Below are 17,869 nucleotides of genomic sequence, written 5' to 3' on the forward strand. Positions count from 1 at the left end.
GCTTGTAAATTACATAATTGTCCGTGCATTCCAATGTTATAACTATTCACCATCAATGTGGGGGATTTTTGGGTATGTAGCAAGAATTGATGGGAAATAGAGGGAAGGAGAGGAATTTGAAAAGTTTAGAACTTGAAAGGTTGGGAACTTGAAAAGTCCTCTAATGCTTTATTGAAAAAGGCAATAGTCCTTCATCGGTAATGGAAATGAAAATAGGAGAGTTTAAATAAATAAACACTCCTATTAATTGTTAAAAGGGTTGGAAAGAGGGACCCCCCTCGCGCCGTCGTCGTCGTCGCTCGCTCGCTTCGGCTTCGGCTTCGGCTTCGGCTTTGGCTTTGGCAAATGATCGATCCAGAGATAATTTTTTGGACAAAATTTATTTTAATTATTTATTAATTAATTTTAACTTTTTAGTTAACCCGACCCGACTCGGATCCGCGCGAGTGACCCGTTTTAAATTCCGTTATATTCAAAATTTCCCGCCATGACTGTTCTGAAAGGTTGCAACTTTCAGGAACAGTACCATTTGAAAGTTTGCAACCTTTCATTAATAGTCGTGTCAATTCTGAAAGGGTAGCAACCTTTCAGAATATATTATTCTTGCCTATAAATACCATTCAGTATTCAGAATATTTCCTAACGAATTTTCTGATCTTCCTTCTTCTTAAAAACATATATTTCTTCGTGTACTTTCCTGCTATGGATTGATTCGCTGGCAGTAGAGTTTTTGGTATCTATACTCTACTGATTAAGATCATTTTACCCTGGGAGGTTATATTCCAAATCAAACCTCGGATACTAGAGGGGAATAATTTCCTTAAGGGGACACTGTGAATTCAGTGGACTTGATTTTCTTCCTAAAAAGAGAAATAAAAGAGTATTCAACATTCTAGTAAGTTTTACAGATTAAATTATTTCTTACAAATAAATTTCTGTTCATCTTATTTACTGGTTCTAAAAATCTCAATTACTTCGTGTTTCTGAATGATTAATTACAACCAGTAATTTCTGATTTTCTTAACACAGTTTGGCAACAATTTGTTTGTACATTTATTCAAGTACAGAAAAAAATATTTGATAAAAGACAAAAGGAAAACACACTTTTGTACAATTTTTTTTTTTAAAAAAAATATAACTGATTAATCTATTTTCCTTGAAAGTCTCCAGATAATCACACAGTCCCATGTTTTTTAAACTTATTATTTGTATGATTAAATACAAAGATTTGTCGTATTATTATATTAAGACGTTCTAAAATTTTAAATTTTTATAAAATAGAAGTTAATATATTTTTTATAAATTATTTAATATATTAAATATGGATATAACAAAATTTCATTTAAAATTATTAAATTATATCATAAAATCGTTATTAAAAAAATTCTAACTTCATCCAACGACTTGACCATAACGTCATTTCTATTTTAATTATTTCCTTCACCAAAAAATAATAGAATATATTATCATTAAATACTTATAAAAAAATATAGTGTAGTATGTCATATATTTTACTTATTTTATTTTAGATATAGACAAAATATTAATAATTACATTAAAATTGGATATACTAAAATGAGTGCTTGCACTTCACCGACAATCACTTCATCCTATGAATTGGTAATTTTGGCAAAAATTATGACGTTTATTTGGATTTCGATGTTTTGTCTTATATATACTAAATTTCTTTATTGCTTATATATACTGTTAATAATAATATTTTCTCTAAAAATAAAATAAAATTGTAGTGTCGTTATGTATAGTACTTCCTTTGGACGCTCCATTTTAATTATTGTATTTAATTTGTAATAAATAACTAGTTCAACGTAATACTATTATTTTAAAAAATTAAGATATTATTAATTATTAGTTTTTGTTTTGTTTTAACATGTGGTAAAAAAAATCTATTAAATAGAGGTTGATGAATACAAAAAAAATTGAGTCAAATGATTTTTTAAAAATATGTAAAAAAAAAAGAAGATAAAGTAAAACGAAAAAAGATCACAATTGTTATTGAACTACATGAAATGAAATAGAACAAAAATATGATTTTTGTTTTGTTTTAACATGTGGTAAAAAAATCTATTAAATTGAGGTTGATGAATACAAAAAAAAAAAATAATTAGTCAAATAATTTTTTAAAAATATGTAAAAAAAAAAAAAAAAGAGATAAAATAAAATGAAAAAGGATCAGAATTGTTATTGAACTACATGAAATAAAACAAAAATATCATTTGTTAATAGCTTGATTTAAATTTGTTCTTATTATTAAAACTTTGATTTAAAAATATCTATTGTTACTCTTAGGTCAAAAGTAACATTTTCCTAATAAACATATATTATATATACTGACTCGATGCAAATATTGAAGAATAAATATACATAGAATAAGTAACAATAAAAAATAAAATAAAATCGTTTACTCGAATATTTGTATTTAATATCATGTCCTTAATAAAATTAAAGATATATCATGATAAATACCTCCCTCAATTCTATTTCAAATTGATAAACAAAGACTAGAATGACAATTTGATGTTAAATTCCTTTTTAAGAAAAATAATTGTGTGGTGTAAAATTTATTTATTTATTTAATATAAAATAAAGTCTGACAACAAATTTGGAAATTAGAGTCTAAAACGTGGGGAGTAGTAGCCAGACTGTGTTTGTTTTTATGTGATTGTAGATTCCCTTATGCTCCACGGCAACTCTTAAGTCGTCGGGGACTACAACTAATTTCACGCCACATTTTATATTTTAAAATACTAAAATATTATCCCATTTTTTACTCTCTTTGTTATTTTTTCTGAAATATCTTTTGTTCAAGTGTATTAAACGAAGTATAAGAAAAATAATAACAATAATAGAGAAATAAACATAGTGAGTAAAGAGGCGAAGGAAAATTTTCACATATAGCCACTTAAAAACAATTAGTTACTCTTTATAGCTTTAGTTTGATAATTACAATTTGTAGATACATGTTATTTGGACGAGAGAGGCGAGCGAGACTGGGAGAGAGGAGAGAGAGGGGGGAAAAGAGTGGGAAAAAGGTGAATTGTATATGTATATTGGTTAGATAATTGTATATTATACACATGTAATTGTATATATGGCAAGAGAGATTGGGAGAGGGAGGAGAGCGGCGAGCGAGACTGGGAGAGAGAGGCGAGAGAGAGAGAGAGAGCAGAGAGTTGGAGAGAGGTGAATTGTATATGTATACAATTGTATATTATACATATACATTTGTATAAATGGCAAGCGAGATTGGGAGAGGGAGGAGAGAGTTGAGCGAGATTGAGAGAGGGAGGAGAGAGGCGAGCGAGAGAGGGCAGAGAGTGGGATAGAGGAGAATTGTATATGTATATAGGCTAAAATATTGTATATTATACATATTTATTTGTATATCCTGACGAATTATACATATACAAACATGACTAATTATACAAACTCGAAATCAGCCAACGTAATTAATGTATAATGTTAGTTGTGAGTGGCAATTACAGCAAACTATAGCTATGATGAGTAATTAAATAGTATAACTTTGCTTATCCGCGTAATTTTTTCAAAGAAAAATAGCGTAAAGTCTATCAGAGAAAATAATAACAAGAATAAAATAACGTGATACAATTATTGTAGCATGACTAGTCGTATCTCGTATGACTGACCAGTATTCGGATACCCCATACAACAAAGACGGTCTAATACAACAAAGACGGTCTAAGCATCACTCTGTAGAACCTACATTGAAGTTTAGGTGTTACCTTCTTATCACACAATACTCCATAAGATAAACTTTCATTTTATCTATGTTGTCCAATGCGATGTACTACTAAAAGAATTACATTTAGTGACGAACGTCATCACTAGTCTGTTACTAACAAAAATTAATCGCTAATTCGTTGCTAAATTGATTTAACAACGGAATTTGTCATTTAGTTATAGAAATTTTTTATCACTAAATTTCAATTTTTTTATTAAATATACGTGTGTTGTTATCATCATATTCTTAATACTTATACATGTATCTAAAAGTTGTAGTTGTTATTGTCCACCCAACCTCAATTGGAGTTTGTCAAAAGTTTAAATTGGCTGTCGAAAAAATAGATATTGGTTAATCGGAGATTGTCATATACATATACATATGCTTTACAAATAACTTACCTCCTATATAGTTAATCAATGCAATACACATACAATATGAAAAAACACAATTTGAATGCAATTAGCCTCAAATATAGTTAATGTCTTCAAATTTATCTGACTTTTAAATCTCAAATGAAAAATAAATAACGTATTACTTATTTTCAAAAATAATATTCAAACAAATATTTAAATCTGGTCTAAATCGACAAGTATATAGTTTAATTTTGAGTATACAAATCTAGACATTTCAACTTATGTCTATTTATGTTACGTGATTACTCCAACTTACAAAATAATCATCTATAGTGAAAATGTGTTCAACTTGTATAGTGTATTTTATATCAAGACAAAAGAAAAAAATATATATTATGTTTTATATGATTGTTTAAATTAAATAATATAAAAGAAAAAAAGTGAAAATGAGCAAAACTGCAAAGCCTCCATTTTCGTATAAGCAAGCGTGGACTTTCTAGTTTCTACTAAAAGTTTGTTCAGATCCTATACATACAACTTTCTGTTTAATTTTCCAAATTGAAGAGTAAACTCCAATCATCAAATCTCCATACAAACACCCACTTTTTCCAACAATAAACACAACAAAAAATCGAAAAAAGAAAAAAATTGATTTTTTTTTGATAGTTTACAGAGAATTTACAAACAAGAAATGATAAATTTATTTTCTACATAATAAAAATACCCAGAAATTATGGCCGAAAATGAAGGATCATCTTCTTCTTCAACGTCGAGAGGTCAATTACTCCGTCCAACTATTACTTTACCGCCGAGAAGTTCTATGGAAAGTCTATTTTCAGGCGGGTCAAGCGGTATTAGTCCGGGTCCGATGACCCTTGTATCCAGTTTTTTCTCCGATAACGATCCAGATTCTGAGTGTCGTTCATTTTCACAGCTTCTAGCCGGTGCAATGACACCACCGGCGGGTTTTACCGGTGCTAGACCGGGTTTCCGGCCACTTCCGCCACCATCTACGGCGGCGATAACTCAGTCGCCGACTGCGTTTACTGTACCGCCTGGGTTGAGTCCAACTAGTTTGTTTGATGGGTTCTTCTCACCTGGTCAGGTACTTGATTAACGATTTGTAGTTTATTGATTCAAACCTTTAGGTTTTTAGCATGAACACAATACAGTTTCTGAATTATGTATTCGTATTTTCACAATTTTAGTGTTTTTTCACAATATCTCAATGCTTAGTAGATTTATTTGAGGTGCGCACGAGTTGACCTGAACAACGATATCATTAAAGAATCGATTTTTGGGTTTTTAAGTGTTGGATTAGTTTTGAGGTATTTTGGGATAGAGTGGTTGTTTTACGATTGACTGGCTCAAATGATGGAAAAACAAAACATGTTAAGTAGCCAAGAAGGAAAAGAATCCAATAATTGTTACCATAATTAGTAACTATTTTTTGGCTTAATTGCTGAATCTTTATGTAGATACTAATTAAGTTGTTTTTAGCGTTTATGGTTGATTTTAATAGTTTGTTAGTATAGTAACTGTCATGACGGGCGGATGGTCAGATTGGTGTGTGCCTTATTCTCTTGGAAGTATTTAGGGTAAGTGACAATGATTTTTAAGGCACTGTAGTGGCATGTTGAATCTGGGAAAAGGAATTATTTCCTAAAAGCTATGAACTTTGCTGCCAAAAGTGCATTTCCTTTATACCGGAGTTTGCCTTTTGTTGTTCCTTGAATAAGGTATCTGACTCACATGGGAGACATTATACTAGGAAGTAGTACGTAATATCAGAGTAATGATCTTCGTTATCAGTTCATTTAATTGAAGCATATCCTTGTCTGGCCTCTTTCTTTTGTTTATTCTGCCTCGTGCTTTAATCATCTGATTACATGCCCACCCCACCTCCGCTGTATCTATTCCCAGGTGGTCCTAAAAATGAAAGAACCTTTTCTCTCTCCAACCATTTCGGTGTAGGAAATAAGGGGAACCATGACAAGTTTCCATACACTTAGGCCTAGTTTCATCGAGGAATCATTCTAGAATAAGTTTACGGAGACTAGTCTAATTTTATTCTACCTTAGAAAATCAGTGCCACTGCCACATATAGACCCAAAGTAGTCAATAAAAATGAACTCTTTTCTTTGCGATCGAATCAGGTCACTTTTTTTTTTTGAAACCGGTAACTTGAATCATGTCACTTTATGTTTTAAAGACCGGGATTGACACCACTTCCACTTGTCTATATCTGCGCTTTCCCGGGGGACAAGTTAAAGTCTCTATATGTACAGATCCTTCCTCATCTCCTTTATGACTGCTTATTAAATAGAAAAAAAAAATGATTGAGGGCTATAGTAGAAATTATAGCATTTCTTGAAGGAAGCAAAAAAAAGAAAAATAGAAGTGTCAGGAATAGTGTACTAACCTTCTTTGATTCATTAAGTTGTCCACTTGAATACCAGCTCAAGATGTCTGGAGCTATGTACATAGAAACAGATGTATGAGAGTAGAGCAGTTCCATCCCATTTTTCCTCTCAACTAATTGTCCCACAAGATTCACGCAGAAGAACTATTTTCGGCCCCATCTAGTGCCAAACATATTACCCTGGGAAGTAGTTGGGAGAAAGGAATTCATGGCCTCACATGAACTGATACAGAGAAAAGACAACAGAAACTACTTGACATAATGTCTTGCAGTTTTGTTATTATTTATTTATGTTTTGTTCTTAGTGAATATACAGGCATTTGGTTTTTAAATGCAAATGCATGAATAAGATGGACTTTTCTGGGGTCCTTATCATCTAAATCAATTTTGAAGGAACAATATCTCTATCTGGAGTTGTTATTATTACATTGTTATCTGCACCCATCAAGTAAGTAGAAATTTGGGGAAAGGGAACATCTTTCTCCTGGGCCTTCTATTATCCTTCTCTTTTAAAATAATCTCAACGTTGTATTCTTCTAGAAGGAAACCCCAGTTATGAAATAAAACAAAAGGCAGAGAGTAAGATTTTGATCTTTAAACAAGCAGGTTTTGTTTGTAGTAACATAATTGAGTTTCAGTAATTAACACTGCTCTGCAATTAGAGATCTCTTGGTGATGGTAAATGTTCTTTATTTGGCATTGTGCTGTTAATTTGTTGGAATAAAGTTACACGGGAAGAAAGTTTCTGTTTCCAGTAGTTCAGACGAAAGGAGGAGGTTTTGACATTCAAGACAATTCTTGTCGTTGCAAATTGGAAGCTTATGTCCATGGCAAAGACAATTTCGGGTGCAACGGGTTTTTCCAGTCCCGTGTGATGAAATTGTACTTGGGATGTCACTATTCTTCATTTGTTTCTATTACTTGTTGCATAGGTGAATAAATTGCCAATCCTTTGATGTATGCCATTGTCAAGACCTGTTCTGATGTCTGTGTCAAGGTTTAGAAGTGTTTTAATGGAATTCTCTCTGTAATCTACTATAGAGAATTATCTTTCAAAGATAAACTACGTCATGCTAATTATCAATTACTGAAGCTTGCACTTTGCCTCTTCCCTGAGTAATAGTGGCAATATGATTGAAATATAGGTGATGTTTGATAACTTATGAAACAGCCCTTGGAGGTTTGAGATAAAATGTGTTGTTGTGACTCTGAATCTTCTGAGGATTCTTTGAGTCTTGACTACTGGACTAATTGGGAAAAACATGTTTCTCCAGATAGATTAACATGTACAGTAGTTCTCCTCTCCGCTATCCTTGACACTGCAACTATGAGCAGAACGCTCTATTAATTAGTTTCTGCTACAAGTGAAATGATATTGTTATTAGTTTAATTTGAATTTGCTTGTCCAAAGTTAGTTATGTATCTTCATTTGACAGGGTCCTTTTGGAATGTCACATCAGCAAGTGCTTGCTCAACTTACATCTCAGGCATCCCAGGCTCAGTCTCAAATGCACATTCAGCCTAACTATCCATCTTCTGCAACGGCAGCTGCACTATCAATGTCTCAGTTCCAGTCCTTACCATCAAATGCAGCAGCAAACCGACAGATACCTCCCACTTTGGATCCCAACATCGTGAAAGAGTCATCAGATGTTTCCCTGTCTGATCAGAGGTCAGAACCTGCTTCCTTCGCTGTTGACAAACCTGCTGATGATGGCTACAACTGGCGAAAGTATGGGCAGAAGCAGGTCAAGGGAAGTGAATATCCTCGTAGCTATTACAAGTGTACAAATCCAAATTGTCCAGTCAAGAAGAAGGTTGAGCGCTCCCTAGATGGCCAGGTTACTGAGATTATTTACAAGGGCCAACATAATCATCAGCCACCTCAAGCTAGTAAGCGTTCAAAAGAAAGTGGAAATCCAAATGGGAACTATAATCTGCAGGGGCCCTATGAGCTCAGCTCAGAGGGTCTGACAGGAAATTATAACAAACCCAAGGAGGGCGAACCTTCCTACTCGTTAAGAATGAAGGATCAAGAATCCAGCCAAGCAAATGATCAGACCTCTGGCTCAAGTGACAGTGAGGAAGTGGGTAATGCAGAGACTAGAGTGGATGGAAGGGACATTGACGAACGGGAATCAAAGCGGAGGTACTTCCCTAATTCCCTTCATTCTTAGAACTATTATAGTGATTGTTTTTGCTTCCGTGTTTATTTGAGAGATTCTTCTTTTAACATATCTGTACTATGCAGGGCTGTAGAAGTACACAGTACAGAGGCAGCTTGTTCTCACCGGACTGTTGCAGAACCTAGGATCATTGTTCAAACAACCAGTGAAGTTGATCTATTGGATGATGGTTATAGGTGGCGGAAGTATGGCCAGAAGGTTGTTAAAGGAAACCCTTATCCAAGGTAAAATGTTCGTCTTATTTTACTTTGTTGTGTCAATGAACAACTCTGTGATATGGAATCATCTATCCATTTGGTGTGTTCAGCTTGTTTTAAGAGGGGAATTTCATGAAAACAAGAAAGGAAAATTAATCGTTCGATATCTGCTCATTCTCGACCCTTCAATTCCCCATGAACAACATAATCTTGACCTATCATTTGTCCAATTTGGTCGATTTGATATTTAACTTATTTCTTTTATTTTTTATGTTTCCACTGATACCTAGTCAATCTCGAACTTAAATGGCTTTTAGGTCCAATTCCATCAATTTTGTTGATAAAGTGAACCTTAAATATAAATTTTAGTTGTAGAGCCTTCGTGTTTACATTCGCCTTCCTATTTATGTTACTAGAGTATATTTTACAATAACCTTGCTGACTTTTGACTTTCATTGCATTTAATCATTGGTGTCATATATCTTGGTTGCTGCGACCTTCATTTTGCAGCATTCGTTTAGAATTCCATGTTTCAAATGAAGTGCTGTGGTATCCCTTTGCCTCTGTATGCCAGTATCGAATTAGCTAATCAGTGTCCATATAACTCAATAAGTGCACAGCCAGCTGCCTTGTTGTTTTGCTTGCCATGATTTTTATACCCCTTGTTATTTTCTACAGAAGCTATTACAAGTGTACCAGCCAGGGATGTAATGTAAGAAAGCATGTTGAACGGGCTGCAAGTGACCCTAAAGCAGTCATAACAACATACGAAGGTAAACATAATCATGATGTGCCTGCAGCCAGGAATAGTAGCCACAATACAGCCAATAATTCTATGTCACAATTGAGGCCACACAACCCTGTAGTTGATAGACCAGCTGCAATGCGAAGAGCGGACTTTCAGAGCAATGAACAACAACCTATAGCGCTTCTACGTTTCAAAGAAGAGCAAAGTATATGATTTATCAAATCTTCATTCCAGCAAGGTAATCAACATGGCAGCCAGTAGATGGCTGTAACTTATTACTGAATGGTTGTAGTTCTCGCGTTTGCAATGTTGATGATGGTCTCTTCCCAACAATCATGAAACGAAAAACGGTACAGAAGTTGCGTTGACACGAAATAATAGGTCAGGAAAGAGTGGTTTGAATATAAAATTGTTTGTAAATGTTCTCAAAAGGAGCATAGAGTTTATAGCTATGGTATTTCTATATGCATTCTTTCTGTAAATGCTTCTATATTACCACATGTTTTGGTCTTTTATCTTGTAATCGTTTTATAATTAGGCCTTTTATGTGAATCTGAATGATGTTGCATTAAGTTTTTGGACAATCTACTTTCTGTTATGAATTTATGATTATTTATGTTTTATTTAGTAGGGTTGAATCTGCTTCAAGTCTAAATGAGTTGGTAAAATGTTAGTTTGTGTCAATTTTTTTGTCTAGATTTTAATTAGTTGAACTTGTTCTAAGGTCTTCTAGTTGTTCTTGAAGGACTTATAACTGATGAATAATCTTCATGACACGTCATTATTATTTTGGGAAAATTTCATATATGGCAAACTTAATTGATTAGATAACATTATATGGGTATAGTTTACCTAATTATATTCTATGGGTATAGTTTAGTTATTTAGGTATCTTTAATTTTGTATATAACGTTTCTTTTGTTTTTTATTAATACAATTTTTTTTTAGAAAAAGTGATTGTAACTGAAGTGTTAAATAAGTTAACAATAAATTTAGATAATGCCATAATATAAGGTAAACGTTCAAATTCATTTTTTTTTTCAAAAAATAAGAAGTATACAGTAATTGAAAGACAAGATAAACTTGTTTCTGCGCTTTGACGAAGCAGCAGTTCATCTATTTTTTTTTATATTTTTCTATATTTTCGAATACAGGTAATGGTTCATTGAATGAAAATTCATGTTTATTATTGTAATAATTATACAATGTTCTATTAGATTTATAAATTTGAATATATGTGCGTTCGTTAATGTGTTGAGAATTGTATATGTCCATAACGTAAGTGTATATAATTTTTTTTGGAGTGTTTTTCTTTTGAAAACTGGTTTCAATGTTTATCGTAAACGGCAGTATATTGTAGCAGTAATTTCAATTTTCAGTTGTATATTAAGTTTTTTTGTATACAAAGGTCGTGCTATTTAATTGTATATAAGTATGAAATTTTAGTTTTGTATCTATTTGCATTACCTGTGATATAGTTGTGTAGTATACGTTCTGTAATTTCTAAATTTGCATATACAAATACTGAAGTAATGTATAAGTTGAAAATATATATAAATTTTTTAAGATGAAAACACATAGGATACAATTATATACTTTTTTTTGAAGTAGTATTTGTATATTAGAAAGAAGATAAGTGTAAACATAAGTTTGTCATTATTTAATAATCTGATTGTATAAAAGTGTTGTATTAATTGTATAAATAATTTATGTGAATGATTTGAAATAAAATTTTGTTTGAAAATGGGCTGGTGATGAAAATTTCATATGGGTGATTCTTGTTGTTAATCGATTTGGCAAGTTCATTAAAAGCCTTCCGACCCCACAGATAATCCATAAATCTACCTATTTTAACCAAATCAGTGCTCAACCTATCTATTGTTGTTGTAGTAGGTTCGGCGGACGTGATAAATTCATGTATATAATATAGAATCCCGAACTTGTATGCATCTTCCTGATTGTCACCCCATACCTTTGCTTTAAAAGCTTCAACCAATCGACCTTTAGTGACAGGAGAATTTCTTGAAAAATACTCAGCGATGATTTTATTGGGTTGATTAGTATCAAAGCAGAAGACAACAACATTATCAGAACAATTCAAACCAGAAATTGTTGTAAACTCCCTCATTGTGAATCGAAGCGTTGTGCAATTTATATAAAAAGTATTGCATTGACAGAACTATCTTCCAACTCCCTCAACATAAAGCATCTAAACAATTGTGCTTGCACATGACATCGTCTCATTGTTGTCAACCGTGCAAAACACGATGATGTACAGATACAATTATATTGATTTGGAGGCAGTTATTTTGAAGCTCAATCAATGTATTGATTTGCGTATAACATTACATGTGAATTGTCCTTTTTTCACGGTTCGTGCAAATAAATCTGACTACCTAAAAAAACAGGCATATAAATACATTTTTTGTATACATAACAAAAAAAGTATAAATTAAATATACATTTATAGTTGCGTTTCTTTTGTATATATATACAAACTTACTTTTTTTGCATATTAGTATGTGTACATAAATATAGTACTTAAACATGTCAATATATACAATTGTTTAAATGACTTTGTATATACTACAATAATATATAAACTTAATATATACTTAACTTCAATAATTTGTAAATAACTACTAAAATATATAAATTATAATCACATATGAAATTTTCCCATCTCTATAACTAAATACAATTACTTTTTGTATATGTATACAAAAACAAAAATAATATGGAACCTTTAATATACAATTCACTACTACCCCTATTAAAACTTAGTATATTATTTCATTATACATAACTTAAAATATGTATAAACTAATCAAATCTACAGACACGTACAATAACTAAAGGAATATACAAATAAATAAAGAAAGATATATACAAATAACTAAAACATGTGTGTACTAAACATGCAATATACTACATACAATTACGTGAAAAATTACTTAAACAAATAATTTTTTGTATATTGACACCTAAGCAACAAAAATATTGTATCTAAAGTTGTATTTTAAGCCATTACCTCATTATTGTGATGTTCTTCAGATCCGTCAATTTCAAATGCACTCTCTTCTGAATCACTGTTTACTACTTTTCTCTTTCTTCCTCCTTGTACAATTTTAATGTCTCTAACTTTGGCATTGTTAAGAACTTTTTGAACTGTCGTAAGGTCATATTTTTTCTTTGATCTCAATTCTTTTATTGTTTGTTCATGCTGAACTTGTTTGGCTTTTACCATAGACCCTACATCAACCCCAAAATCTTGAGCTAAACCCATTGAAAACGAGGGTTTATTGTCAACAAAATTGACATGCAATGGAACACCTCTGGTAAACCTCATAGATGAAGATGATTCATTCATTCTGATTTTGAAGAATTTATAATCTAATAAGAACAATCGATTATTTCACCAAAAAAATATGAAAAAAAGTAAGAAACACAATACATATACAATTGTTGAATAAGGAAAAAAATTGTACACGACAAAATTTTAGGATTACCTGCGAAAGTTGAATTCAATTTCGGAAGGGATAAATTGAATTTTTACCAATTTGAAATTCAAAATCGGATAGAAGTATTGATTATAGGAGAAAAAGGTGGAATATGAATAGGAGAGATAATATTGATTTGTATAAAATTATATACAAAATTTAAAAAAAAAAGGTTTTTATACTATTGGTTTAAATATAGGTGGTGGACCCCATTAATTATAGCAACAAAAAAAAAGAAACTATAATTATAGAAAGTAAATAAATTAAACTATATCCTTATTATATAATTACTTATGGATGTTTGTCATCCTATGTAATTTCCCTATTATTTGTTCATAGATGAAATTAGAGTTGTCAATATAGCCCATTCCATCTGGGCTAGCCTACCCATACATGCTTTTATATTTGGAGAAATTACTTAACTACACTCCTTTAATTATCTTAATAACCATTTATCCCTACTTATTATAAAAATTTCAAAAATTCCTTATTCCCCCAATTAAAAAAATATGAAAGATACATAAAGATTTCCCACCCTTTTTTCATCCAATTGGCAAGTTTTACTTTACTAAAACAAAATCCTATTTTCAAGCTACCCACTTCCCCATTAACAGCACCAATTAAAATTTACCATATTAATTTTTATTCCTTTTTTATTTCCCTACGTTTTAGGTGTATAATTGTCTAATTTGAATTCCCCATTCCACACGTTTGCAGTTTAACAAAATTTGAGTTCAAGTATAAATTTGCAGCCATATCTATTTGATATTTTGTAGGAGTCTCCTTCTTTCTAACCAGATTTTCTAAGTTTTTAAAGGGTAAACATTTTAGTCTCCTTCTTTCTCTTCATCGTGTGAGTTTACAAATATTATGGAAGAGTGTAAATCTGGAGATGGTAATTCACAACACCAACTGAAGATGACTAACATAGATTAGTAATTAGCTGAGACAGGATGAACAAGTTTTTATGTTGTTTTGTGTTGAAGACAATTATCTTTTGTGTTTTTTTAAAAGCTTATTGGCATTACAATAGTTTGTTAGTTATTAATGTTATGTGTTTTCAAGTTATTGTTTTAGACACAGTTGTTGCTTTATAACGTTAAGGTACAAAAATTTTATTGTTTCAGTTTAAGTAATTTTGACAATTAATTTACAAAATGAAGTATATGACACTTAAGATTTAATGTGTATGATACATTATTGTTTGAGTTATAAGTATTTTTCACTTATAAAAATGATGTATATGATACATAAGTTATAATATATACATGTACAAATATTGCAGTTATATATTTAGCAACTTGAATTATACGAATGTATATGATACATCATATACATAAACAAACTAATCACAGATTAATATTACAGTGCAAAGCACCACTAGAATGTAATAGATCAAAATTATAGTTCATAAGGCAGTACACACGAAACATGTAGTACACATTTGAACAAGTCAAGTTTTGGGACACTAGAATAACTCATAAGGGAGTATACACGAAAAATATAACATATTTTCAATCATATGAATGTATCTGATACATAATATATATAAATAAACTCATCTTTAATTACTGTTACGTTGAAACCCAACACTGTTGAATATAATATATCAAATTTATAACTCATAAGGCTGTATACACGAATCATATAGTAAACAATTGAACAAGTCAATTTTTTTGTACACTTGAATAACTAAAAAGACAATATACACGTAACATATAACATATTTTCAATAATATGCATGTATGTGATACATCACATACACAAACAAACTCAATATAGCATTACTATTACATTGAAAATGCACCACTGTTGAATCTAGTTATTTATAAAATTTTATCAGTTGTATCAATACAAAGCGGATACATGTCGATTCCAGATGCATTCTTTTTTACTACGAAATAAAGTTTCACACCCATGTCGTTTTTTATTTTCAATGGACATGAGCTTCCCTCGACAATGTATCGTATTTCAATATCCTTTGTAACAGTGTTGATCTCAAGCTCTGATAAAATCAACGTTTTCAGATTCACAAATGAAATGGCATGGCCAACAACAATACCATCAACTTTGTAACCTTCATAATTAACATCGCTGTCACGACCCAAATCGGACCGCGACTGGCACCCACACTTACCCTCCTGTGTGAGCGAACCAACCAGTCTAAACCTTAACATTTCAATGTAATAACAACAGAAAGTAATGCGGAAGACTTAAACTCATTAATAAAACCAATTCAATAACTATCAATATTCAACATCTATTATTCCCAAAACCTGGAAGTCATCATCACAAGAACATCTACGATCAAATGACTAAACTAAGAGTATTCTAAAAGCTAAAAATACATAAGAAGCTAGTCCATGCCGGAAGTTCAAGGCATCAAGACTTGAAGAAGAAGATCCAGTCCAAGCTAGAAGCATTAGCTCACCCTGAATTTCCGATGTAGTAAGACTGGCTTGAATTACTGTTGAGTTGAAGACGATGGCACGTTTGCTGCACTCCACAAATAAACAAGAAGAAAACATAAAAGTAGGGGTCAGTACCAAACACGGGTACTGAGTAGATATCATCGGCCAACTCAAAATAGAAATCAATATATACCGAGTAATATCATAAAATCAACTATGATACTCAACATGTAGCAACAACAAATACTATATCATTAACAATTACCGTCAAGTTCACACATGAGGACTCAAGCCTCGCTACCATACTCATTTGGGAATCATGTTCATTAGATTGAGTATATTAACATCTTTCAAGATTCATTATCTTTATTTCTCTTGTGTCGGTACGTGACACACCGCTCCCTCATATTCATTAATCCTCTTGTGTCGGTACGTGACACTCCGATCCCTCATATCCATTAATCCTCTTGTGTCGGTACGTGACACTCCGATCTCCTAAATCTACGTGTCGGTTCGTGACACCCGATCCCCTAATTCTACGTGTCGGTTCGTGACACCCGATCCCCTAAATCTACGTGTCGGTTCGTGACACCCGATCCCCTAATTCTACGTGTCGGTTCGTGACACTCGATCCCCTAACTCTACGTGTCGGTTCGTGACACCCGATCCCCTAATTCTACGTGTCAGTTCGGGACACCCGATCCCCTAATCTCCTTCCATCAATTCATCAAGCCTTCTCCCTTACCAAGGCATCATCAATCTCATTACTTTAGTTCATCAAGCCTTCTCCCTTACCAAGGCATCATCATTAAAAAGAGATTAGGTTTTTATCAAATTTGGGATTCAATAACTTCATCATGCTTAATATAATCACAATTATATAATCACGTTCATGCATGCATACAATTAAGCACATAGCAGGGTTTACAATACTACCAATACATATCATTCTCTATTAAGAGTTTACTATGAAAGCATGAAAACCATAACCTACCTCCACCGAAGAGTTGAATCAAGTAAGAATTTTCCCAAAGCTTTGTTTCTCCCTTCTCGTTCGATTCTCTCTCTCTCTCTTGTTCTTTCTATTTTCTTTATTCAAACCCTCTTTCTTTTACCCTAATTAGTATATAATTAAGAATAAAAGATGGCAATAATACCCCACTAATTAACTTAGGGTTACCTCCTTTAACCCCTCAAGAATTTGAGTTATTAATATAAACCCACGAACTTTATAATTAAGGCAAGAATAGTCAAAAACGTCCCTTAAAACTTAACCAGAAATCCGACTCTGCCTGGGATTTGCGCAACCTGTGACGGGCCATCGTGCCTGCGACGGTCCGTCCTGCAGGTCGTCGCAGAGTTCAGAGACCCAATATTTCCACCAAGGGTCTGTGACGGTCCGTCACACCTGTGACGGTCCGTCCTGCCATTCCGTCACAAAGTTCAGAGAGTCGATTTTCAGTACCCAATTTCAGATTTCCTAAGTGTTTTGAAACGAGACCCTGCGACGGTCCGTCGTGCCCGTGACGTTTCGTCGTGGGGTCCGTCGCTTCTGCCAGTTTTTCCAGAATTGAAGTCTGTTGCTCAAAACGACTAAACGGGTCGTTACATTAGATACCAATTTACCCATCGTTCGTCCCCGAACGATCAAAAGAAGGAAAACAAGGGCGAAAAGGAGTACATGAATCTTTAAACAGATGTGGGTATCTTTCTCGCATATCCGCCTCTTTCTCCCAAGTGGCTTCTTCAACCGGTCGATTCTTCCATTGCACCTTGATGGATGCAATCTCTCTTGACCTCAACTTGCGAACTTCTCTATCTAAAATAGCAACAGGCTCCTCCTCATAAGACAAGTTCTCATCAAGCAAAACTGAATCCCAACGGATAATGTAGTTCCCATCCCCATGGTATCTTTTCAACATCGACACATGGAATACCGGGTGTACTCCGGACAGCCCTGGAGGCAAGGCTAACTCATAAGCCACCTCTCCTACTCGCTTAAGTACTTCAAATGGTCCAATGTACCTTGGACTTAGTTTACCCCTTTTTCCAAACCGCATCACCCCTTTCATTGGTGAAACTTTCAACAAGACTTGTTCACCTTCCATGAACTCTAAGTCTCTAACCTTTCGATCTGCATATTCTTTTTGTCTACTTTGCGCCGCTAGAAGCTTTTCTTGAATAGACCTCACTTTTTCCATCGAATCCCTCAAGAGATCAGTACCCCAAGGTCTGACCTCGAACGCGTCAAACCAACCAATGGGAGACCTACATCTCCTACCATACAAT

At 32.9% G+C, this 17,869-nt stretch overlaps 1 protein-coding gene across 1 annotated transcript; it reads left to right on the top strand.

The window, feature by feature from the left end:
- Positions 1–4,384: 4,384 nt before the first annotated feature.
- On the top strand, positions 4,385–10,317 carry LOC101253782 (probable WRKY transcription factor 4). The gene is made up of 4 exons (XM_004239040.5): positions 4,385–5,221; positions 7,975–8,687; positions 8,790–8,948; positions 9,600–10,317. The coding sequence occupies exons 1-4, from the start codon at positions 4,850–4,852 to the stop codon at positions 9,880–9,882; spliced, it is 1,527 nt and encodes a 508-aa protein (XP_004239088.2). The 5' UTR covers positions 4,385–4,849; the 3' UTR covers positions 9,883–10,317.
- Positions 10,318–17,869: the final 7,552 nt, after the last annotated feature.

Source organism: Solanum lycopersicum, chromosome 5 (genome assembly GCF_036512215.1).
Source record: "Solanum lycopersicum chromosome 5, SLM_r2.1".
Taxonomy (NCBI): Eukaryota; Viridiplantae; Streptophyta; class Magnoliopsida; order Solanales; family Solanaceae; genus Solanum; species Solanum lycopersicum.